Genomic DNA, 9860 nt, shown 5'->3' with positions numbered 1-9860 from the left:
CTCCCCTCTGCGCTCCCCTCCCTCCTCTCTCTTCTCCGCCCCCACCTCCCTCTCCCAACCTCTACTCTCCACCACTTGGAAAGCCGTGTTCCACTTTCTACATCAAAGACATGAAGACAGAAACAAATTCTGATTATCTGAAGCAAAGAAAGGCGGTTCCACTCACGACTGCGTGTTCAGGGTTAGGAAGGGGAAATTCTAGCAAACGCACTACAAGGGACATTCTCTGGTGTCACAACATGCTCCAATGATTTTTTTCTTTAAGAGACAGATGCTGGCTAGCATAAAGTCATAGGCAATGATGAACACAACTAATAATCTATCTGAACTCTTTAAAGAAATAAGACAAATCTCTGCATAAGTAAATCATAACAAAAACTTATTGAAAGATTTAAAACAAATAGATGAATATGTACATATATATACTTCATATACTACATTATTATATTTTATAACATATAATGTATATATATGTATATGTATATACATGTGCCTATGTATATATATATTTATGTATACATAAATATATGCTATATATACTATAAATTATATATTTTGTATAATATATTTAATGTGTATATACATTATATGTGTACAATATTAGATACATATATATCATATATGATTATATATTATTTATAATATATTAAAATTATAGTACATATAACTAAAATACATGTACTATACATATATAATATTATATAATAAGGAATAATATATATAAATGCTCGTGACCATTTATTCATTCAGTTATATCAGAATCAAGTTAATAAGTCAATAAAATAGTTATGTTATAATGAAATATCTTCTCATAATGAAACTGACTAGGTTAGTCTCACACTGACAAGAAACCTCCAAGAAAAATGTATATGCATGCTGGCCCAGGTGGTAGAATATTCTAACAAGTTTGTACATGGTGGACATGCTATACATGCACTGTGATCGGCTAGATATCTATAAAGCAAGCAAAATTGTTTAACAGAAAATTAATATACATATTTTTAAAAATCTTAATATTAAGGGAGAAAAGAAAACACATATTCCTCTCTAGGTACTGTTCTACCAGTACTCAAAATTAATTCATTATAAAAAGGTGAGAAGACTAGAAGACACAAGTTTCTTAGTAGTAGTATATCTCTCACAGCTGTACAACATTTAATTGGAAAGTTTTCCTCTAAGATTGAACAAAAATAGAATGGCTACCATAGCTTCTATTGAGAACTGAATTAGAATCAACCACCACTATAGGAAAACAAGAGGAATAATAAAATAGTATAACCTTTAAGAAAGGTGGCACTTCTAATTTTTAAAAAGATCAAATAATTTTTAAAATATTCTGAGTCAGTAAGAATATAGAAATGTTCTAAGATATAGAACCCACAAATTTAATAGAATTTGTATATACCAGTTATAGATCAATAAGAATGTTTTTGGTATCATTAGTGCTTTAATATTCCTATTCAAAGACTCAAAACTGATGTGTGAGGTTTTGCAAAATTATACTAAGAAATATCAAAGAACTAAATAAATCAGATCTATAGTATTTTCTTGGGCTGGAAAATCAATATTGAGGAGCCATGACTTCTCCTAGTGTGTTGGCTGTGTTAATGCCATCAAGACAGCATTTTCCTAGTGAGCAGGCACATGGCCATTTACTTAAAATATGTATGTGGGAATCAAAGTGCCAAGGTCTTTAAAAATATTAATATAGCAAGATATTGAGATGCGTTGCTAAACCGCAGTAATCAATAAGGCTGAGTCTTGGCTTCTGGAAGCAGAGCAGAAAGCCTAAAACCCACCCTGCAGCCACGACCTTGTTTCTGAAAAAATAGGCAATGCAAAAGAAGAAAACTCTTAAAGAAACGGGATACAACGCTGGATAATTATAACTACACAGAAAATTACACCGGAACATAACAATCATGGTATGTAAAATGTAATATCCAGAAATTGTAAACTCATAGGAGAAAAAACGTAACAAACTAATAAAAAACACTGTAAAGCCTTAAAAAGAACACTATAAAAATAACATAATGGAAAAGAATTTTTATAGTCTCAGAAAAGAATTTTAAACTGAATGCAAAGCACATTAATGTGCATGATATTTTTTTAATTTAAGGTAGTCGACATAATTACAATGAAAGGATGGCACAGAACAGAAAAAGATATTTGCAACAAGTAAAACTGATGAAGGAGTTTTCAAGTAAACTTGGAAACAAATAGGTACTTCATAGAAGACCGAAGCCGAAGCCAAAAATGTATTTATGTACTCAAGCTTATTCAGGAGGGAAGGAATCAAGGAAGGAGGGAAGGAAGGAGGGAAGAAGGGAGGGAGGGAGGGAGGGAGGGAGGGAGGGAGGGAGGAGGGCAGGGAAAGGGAATGGAAGGAAATGGTATTTATGTAAAACATTTTATAGACACACAGATAAAGAGACAATGTGTGTATGTGCACATCCACAGTTAGAAACATGACTGAAATGCCATCGTGTAAGTCTACCCACCTGGATCACACAGCACACACTTTTTTTCAAGGAGGGGCTGCATGCTTAGTGTAAGGTCATTTTCACAGAGAGAACCCATCTACCACCACACAAGAAAGCCTTCTCACATAGTGGCAGCTGGGTCTTGTGGGGTTTTGTTTTGTTTTGCTTTTTGTTTGTTTGTTTGTTTGTTTTTTGTTTTGTGTTTTGCTTTTGCCAGTCCTGGGGCTTGAACTCAGGGCTTGGGCTCTGTCCCTGAGCCTCTCTGTGCTCAAGGTCAAAGCACCACTTCCAGCTTTTGTTGAGTAGTTTATTGGAGATAAGAGTCTCACAACCTTTCCTGTTGGGGCTGGGTTTGAACTGTGATCCTCAGGTCTCCACCTCCCAAGTAGTTAGGATGACAAACCTCCAGTGCCCAGAGAGGCAGCTGTTTTATGTGGCTGGCAGGTTTCAGTGAGTATGAACATGAAGAAAATCCAACTTCTTCACTCGATACAAAGCTCATGCACTTCCGCTTAAGTACAAAATAACTGTCACATGTAAAAATGCCGAAGGGTGATTTCATATTCTATCAACAAAGAAGCCTCAACCCTTATTTGCACCATGGAAGTCTTAATCTAATACGGTTATATAATGGGTCTGTTAGAATTTAGAAGCAAATAAAATTTCTTGGCAGACTAAAGACTTTTCCACCTCTCTCTTAAAGCCAGAGAAAACAGACACAGTGGCCAGGGTTTATAATAAGCATATTAAAGCCAAAGGTGCAGCTATATACCTCGAATCAAGTAAGAATGAGAAGAAATCCCCGAGAGCCTTGTGTTCTAAATAAAAGTGTCTGCATTTGGAGTGAATTCTCCTCTCTGCGAACTTCCGCTAATGATTACAGCCTCAGGAGGCCCAGCCAAAGAGACTCAAAATAAATGGAAACAGTTTGACAAGAGTGGCCAGCCCCAGCGGGACGGTGCGAAGGTGCTCCGGTGTCCATCTCTGTCAGGAGGAGAACGGGCTGGACAGCACCCGTGGGGTCCACACCAGGACAGGCCAGTGAGCGTCCCAGAGACAGGCAGCAACCGGCCTCGTCTCCCTCTGAAACGGGGGGATTCTCATTACTAAGCAAAGGAGATTAATGTGCAGAAGTGCGTGCACTTCAAATCTCAGAGCTACTGAAATGTTCAACATGAGACACCATGCTAAGGAAAGTCTAGGAGAGTTTAGGAGAGGGCCTGAAGAGGGAGAGGTCTCAGCAGTATGTGGAGCCTGGAATGGGAGACACAGGCCAATTCCACCGCACTGTGGCTCGGCACACCCCTGACTGGATATGAGCGGCTGCACAAAGGCAAATACAAATGCCCCCGCCCAACTAACGACTCGGCGTGGGGATCGGCAATCTGCATGACCACAGTAAGGCAATACTAGTAAAGCCTGAACCCCAAGTTGTAATGACTCTTCTGAGAGGATGGAGGTAGAGAAGCGTGCTTCCGTGTGCAGACGCCCAGAGCACTGATGTATTAACCCGCGAGGTCTGAGGAGGACGATGAAGACCTGGCCCGCTGCCAGTGACCAATGCCACTCCAGGCCGGGCGGGCGGTGGACCTCTGGTTTTGAACACTGAAAGACCTGATTGAAATTTCAACTTAAAACATTGAAAATCACCCAATTAAAAAAGAAAAAAGTCTAAAGAGGATCAATGTTGGACTTACTGATCTGTCATTGTCACCTATACTGCTTAAGAAATAACTTCCCCCCACCTCACCCCAAATCCCTCCAGTGTGGGGCCTCAACTCTGGGCCTGGGTGCTGTCCCTCAGCTCTTCAGCTCAAGGCTAGCACTCTACCACTTGAGCCACAGAGCCACTTCCAGCTTGTTCTGCTTATGTGGTACTGAGGAATCGAACCTAGGGCTTCATGCATGCAAGGCAAGCACTCTACCACTGAGCCACCTTCCCAGCCTTGAGAAATAACTTCTGAACATTTTCAACTATCTTTAAAATGTCAAATCTCTCTCTAAAGATCTCTCTAATAAGCCTCTAAGTATATAGATGTATTATACTGAGTATTTCCACTATTTGTTTACTTGCCATATTTAATATAAGGCTATTTGATACTAAAATATGTTCAACATAAAACTTTCAGGAATTCTGAATTAATATTATATGAATTAATTGCATGACACATGCTAGGCAGTACAGTCCAAACACTGGAGTAAACTCCGGTTTTGAATCAACTCATCTGCATCCCCAGAAATCTCCTTAAAACTCCTGAAAACTCATCACGGTTGTGTTTTTTTCTGAGTGACAGAAGCCAGTTTCCCATGGCTGAGGTTGAAGCGAAAAACAGTTAAATGGAGACATGCCGGTTGTGTTAAGCATGCTCTGTTGGGAGATCCAGTTCCACATGGTGTCCCCTGTGGTGTGGTCTCTGAGAAGTGCTGCCGGCCATGGGCCCTGCATGTGAGGGCTGGGAACCTCCTGGCCTTGGTCCGCGCCCTGCATCTGCAAAGGCGAAACTTACCCAGGAAAGCCAGTGAGCAAACCAGATGAGCGGACGGACTTACCTGTAACCGTAGAATAGAAGGTGACTCCACGCTGCAAATGCAGAGCCGTCTCTGAGGAGTCTCACTAATGACTAAAATCCTGTCTCCTTTACATGGCTCCAGAGCCCTCCTCGGCCCTGGGGCTGGTTTCTCTGGGGCATCTCTCTCTGTGCTCTAACTGTGCCTGCGGTTTTCCCTCCTCTCTTTGATTCCAGAACAGGGCTGGAAACTCACACCGAGTTTCAAAATCCTTCTCCTTGGGCTGCTTCCTTCTGTGTTGTTTCTCCCCAAACGTGTAATCTCAGAGTGCAGAGAGGAGAAGGTCAGGTTCTTTCTCTAGGTTATTGAAGGCATAATGCCTTGCGTTCACCAGGTTCTAAGTTGGAACGTGCTTTCTGAGGAAATATTTCAATGAGGTGAAGGTTGTTTAGAAAAGGGCATAGGTGACCCAGAAGGGAAGAATCCACTCGGTAACCCAGCCACCCTGAGTGGACTAAGACACCTCAGCTCAGCCTTATTTCCACGGTCAGCAGATTAAATCCCAAAGACCGAGGTGATGTTATCTTCATGTCTGAAACACCTTTATTGCAAAAATACACACAGTGGCTTCGTGACGTTTGTTTTTGCTCTTTTATAACAAAATGGGGCTAACGTTGACCGTGGTTGTGATGAGTTTCACAGGCTTAGAGACAGAGAGGCATGCAGTGAGCGTGTAGGTGAGGCATTCTAGGGTGAACAGAACTGAATGGTGAAGGAAGGGAGACATGCAAATGAGAAAGGGAAATTCTCTGGGTCAATTAGCTGACTCCCCCACACTTTCATGAGTAACAATTCTTCTGAGGATACAAATAGGCTAATTAAATAGGTAACCCTGGGTTTCTTAATTACTTCATTTCTCCCATTACGATACTATATTAAATTTAACAATCTTTCAACAGAAACTAAGACGCTCAGTCTAAATTTACATGATGAAATTAAGTCAGCAGCATAATGCTTACATAATTTCACATGCCTTCTACATATATGTAGAACTCATGATATACAGAGGTAAATTGGTCTCTATGTGATTTTTCAAACATTCCAAAGCATCATAATAAAAATGCATTCATTCATTCATTGAAAACCTATAAATAATAATATATTTAAAATACAAGCTAACGGCAAAACAGATTTGATAAAGCTCTAAATTTAATAAATGGATTTAAAAGTTAAATTGAATGGAATCTGTAGTGATGTCGTATACCTAGCAACAATTTAAAATGAGGCAATGCCTATCAAATTATTTTCTTTGCAAAACAGGTTTAAAATAACGAATCCTGACCAATTCCTGAGCGTATTATTTCTGTTAGTGTGCTTTGTTAACCCTGCTCCAGATTAAACCTTGCCGTCGTACCCCACAACTCTCTATCTACATCCACACCCTAACCATCTCTCCTGTGGAAGCCATGGCCTGCAGTCATAACCTTTGGGGTGGGGGTAGGGAAGGGATTCAGAGGAAGGCCTGGCCCCTGGTCCCTGGGACCAGAGAGTAATTCTGTACAGAGAGGATCTTCAAGAGACCCGCATGATCTCCCAATACATCATGGCATGTTGTTTTCTTATAATAAGTACAGAATGCATGCAGATGGTAAGTAAATACATATGCTTGGGTGGAGGCATGCTGGCCACGGCCTGAAACTTCAACAGGACCAAAGTTTAGACAGCACCTCGTGGCGGTGTGAGCCCTGCAGGCAGGGCCCAGCCCGCGTAGGCTGACCTTAGCGAATCCCGGCTTCCTGGCCCTCAGTGGACAGTGAGGTTTGTGAGGTGAACTGGGAACCGGTGACAGTCCCGGCCACCACTTCCTCCAATGACCTCTCCGTCTGCCTCTCCCTGGGGATCGCATCCTTCCTTCCAGGACTATTTACTTGGATCTACAGAATTAGGGAAGTCAGATGGACTGACATGTCCTGAAAAAGCTGGAAATCTCGTCGAGCTTACTTTAATACAATTTCGGGGTGACCTTTCCTGGGGAAACGTGGTTGCTTGAAGAACAACGCCTGCTTCAGGCCCCGGAGGCTCACCCTCAGCCCCCGCGGACTCATCTCCCACAACCAGGAGCTCACCACCGCTCCACCCAACAGAGGCAGGGATGGGAGCCATCTGAACTGATTTCTTGATTTGAGTTTATTTTTGAAATGAACAAAACACAGTATCTGTTCGCCTGAAATGAACACAACACGGTATCTATTCTCCTGTAGACCCCTGGAGCTTATGCTATTGAGGCCATTCAAGATTTCCAATTGCTAGAGAGCTGTATCTTATCAAATGAAACAATAAAGTTCATTTGAAAGTGCTTATCAGGTATACACATCTCGAGAGTCTGTCTTTAATAGCCTCCAGAAAGAAAAGTGAAAAATGAGTTTGAAGAAATCATTTCCATCTGGCTTTAAGTCTGTTTTTCTTTTCATATTAGAATCGGTAATGTTTATGTATACCCTAGTTTTAATAACCAAATGGCCCTAAACAATTGGCCAGCATGTATGGGAGTATTCACAAGAATACCAACAACAGTACTGCATAATTCAAAGAGCTAAAAGAAAGGAATTTGAATGTTTCCAGCACAGAGAAATGAACATTATTTGGGGGAATGATATATTTATCCCAATTTAAACATTATGCTATGTAAACATGTAACATGGTACCTCACAAACATGCAAGGCTCTGTATGCCTTTAGGGGCTACTAAAACTGAAGTTAAATTAAAAATAGAAATAAAGGACTATCTATTTTGAAGTTACAGGTTGCCTAGGAGCTAATAATTAATATGCAGTGTTTCAGACAGATTACAATGGGAATAGACAAAACTAACAATGCTTTAAAAAAAACACTAATAAAAGCAAATGAGTATTATTTACTTGGCAAAGATACTCTTCTTCACCACCAACCCGGCGGAGATAGTGCCACCGTGTTCCCAATGTGCTCCTGCCCACACCGGGCCTCCTCCCCTGCACAGGCCCCACGGGGAAGCAGACGTCACATCCAGAGTGAGCGCTTGGTGTGTGGTTGTCACCTCCCTCCTCTGGACCACAGTCCCAGAGCCCAGGTTGTCTCCAGTGACCTTCAAGAGACCTTTGGTGAGCTGAGGTCCTGGCAAGGCAGGTGTGGAGGGCGGTCCGGTCGTGCGGCTAGCACTCCAGGTGTCCCTCTGGGGCTGGTCTTCATGGAAAGTGGACACGGCAGTGGGCCCCACACCTCCTCAGGCCTTCGCACACCACCCACACCAGCAATCCCACAGGGGCTCTGACACGCTCGTTCGTCACTACCCGTCTCTGCCTTGGACAAGTTCCTTTTGGAACAAGCTCACATTTTAATGGTAATGCAACTGGTCAGTGACTAGTACGCTCTTTCCTCATCTAGCTAGATTCAGCAATGCTCTTAACTTGGTAAAATGTTAAAGGCTTCTTCATCGTTTTTCAGAATAAGATTAAAATACTTCCAGCTCTCAGCTGGAGACCGTTTCGGCTTTCCTGATACTAATACCACTGGAATAGGTTTGAAAAGGGCTGGAATGGAAGACAGCTCACACAGGAAGCTGTTGCCCCAAATTCTCACCAGCGAGAGACGGACCTGGGTGGTGGAGCATGGGTGAGGCACTGAGTTCAATGCCCAGCACCAAAAGATCAAATAACGATCAAATCAAACAAAGCAGTGAGTGGAGAAGATCTCTTTGGGCTACCTGCTGCAAGCACACAGGATTTAGCTGTGTATACTGCCACCTACAACCCAGTGAAATATCACACCTTCTTCTCAGAGGAAAGGAGGGAGTGCACACAGAAAGAATTCAGCAGACACAGGGTAACAGCAGCAGTTCGGGAACACACCACAGTACTGAATGGATGTCCTTACTGTATTGATTTTATTCACAATCATCAAACTCTTAAGAGAATTCTACAGTCTGGTTTTTCCATTAGAAATTGTATATCACACACATATGGAGAGTATACATACTATAGAGAATATGTATTTATAAAAATGCATGTATGCAACTGTATATGTATGTAGATTAGCTCTATATATTATCCAATTTAAGTGTGAAAAATAAAATGAATCTTCATTTCAATCTGCAGCCTAATAACGAAATCACTTCTCTGCTAAGCAGACACTTATTTAAACATAAAAATATTATGTAGGTCATAACAATGCTAGCTAAGATGAGAGCACTAATTTCAAGGGGAAAGGATAGAAAATTTTTCCTCTTCTATGGAGAGCTGTTCTTCCAAATCAATAATGAATTTCTCCTCTCGGCACAGCACAACTCTGTTGTGAAAATAGTGAGACAGGTTCAAGCCCTGGACAACCACGATAAAGATCCACAGACTTGCCAGGCACTGGTGGCTCACGCCTGTAATCCTAGCTACTCAGGAGGCTGAGATCTGAGGATCTCGGTTCAAAGCCAGCCCGGGCAGGAGAGACCGTGAGACTCCTATCTCCAATAAACCACCAGAAAGCCGGAAGTGGCGCTGTAGCTCAAGTGGTAGAGCGCTTGCCTTGAACTGAAGAGCTGAGGGACAGCACCCAGGCCCAGCGTTCAAGCCCCATGACTGACCAAAAAAAAAAAAAAAAAAATCCACAGACTTAATTTTAAATAAAGCCAAGTATTGTAAGTTATATATCCATTCATCTGTCACCTGAGATAAATATGATCACATATTAGATATAAATGTATAAGTATTATCACATATAATATTTTTTAATTTAATTTTATTTTATTTGTGAACATACTGTACAGAGGAGTTACAATTACATGGGCAGGATAATGCGTACATTTCTTACCAAGCATTGCAGCCTCCTCCTTTGTTTACCCTTC

At 41.4% G+C, this 9860-nt stretch overlaps 1 protein-coding gene across 1 annotated transcript in view; it reads left to right on the top strand.

Moving 5' to 3' along the window:
- Positions 1 to 3728: 3728 nt before the first annotated feature.
- The window catches only part of Pcdh10 (protocadherin 10), a 77700-nt gene continuing 71568 nt past the window's right edge, over positions 3729 to 9860 (top strand). Inside the window, exons 1-3 of the mRNA XM_013029512.1 lie at positions 3729 to 3881; positions 6386 to 6540; positions 8471 to 8638. Of these exons, the coding sequence (XP_012884966.1) occupies positions 3729 to 3881; positions 6386 to 6540; positions 8471 to 8638 (476 nt within the window). The remainder of the gene's footprint in view (positions 3882 to 6385; positions 6541 to 8470; positions 8639 to 9860) is intronic.

Source organism: Dipodomys ordii, unplaced genomic scaffold (assembly GCF_000151885.1).
Source record: "Dipodomys ordii isolate 6190 unplaced genomic scaffold, Dord_2.0 Scaffold119, whole genome shotgun sequence".
Classification (NCBI taxonomy): Eukaryota; Metazoa; Chordata; class Mammalia; order Rodentia; family Heteromyidae; genus Dipodomys; species Dipodomys ordii.
This window is presented reverse-complemented; position numbering and strand designations above follow the sequence as displayed.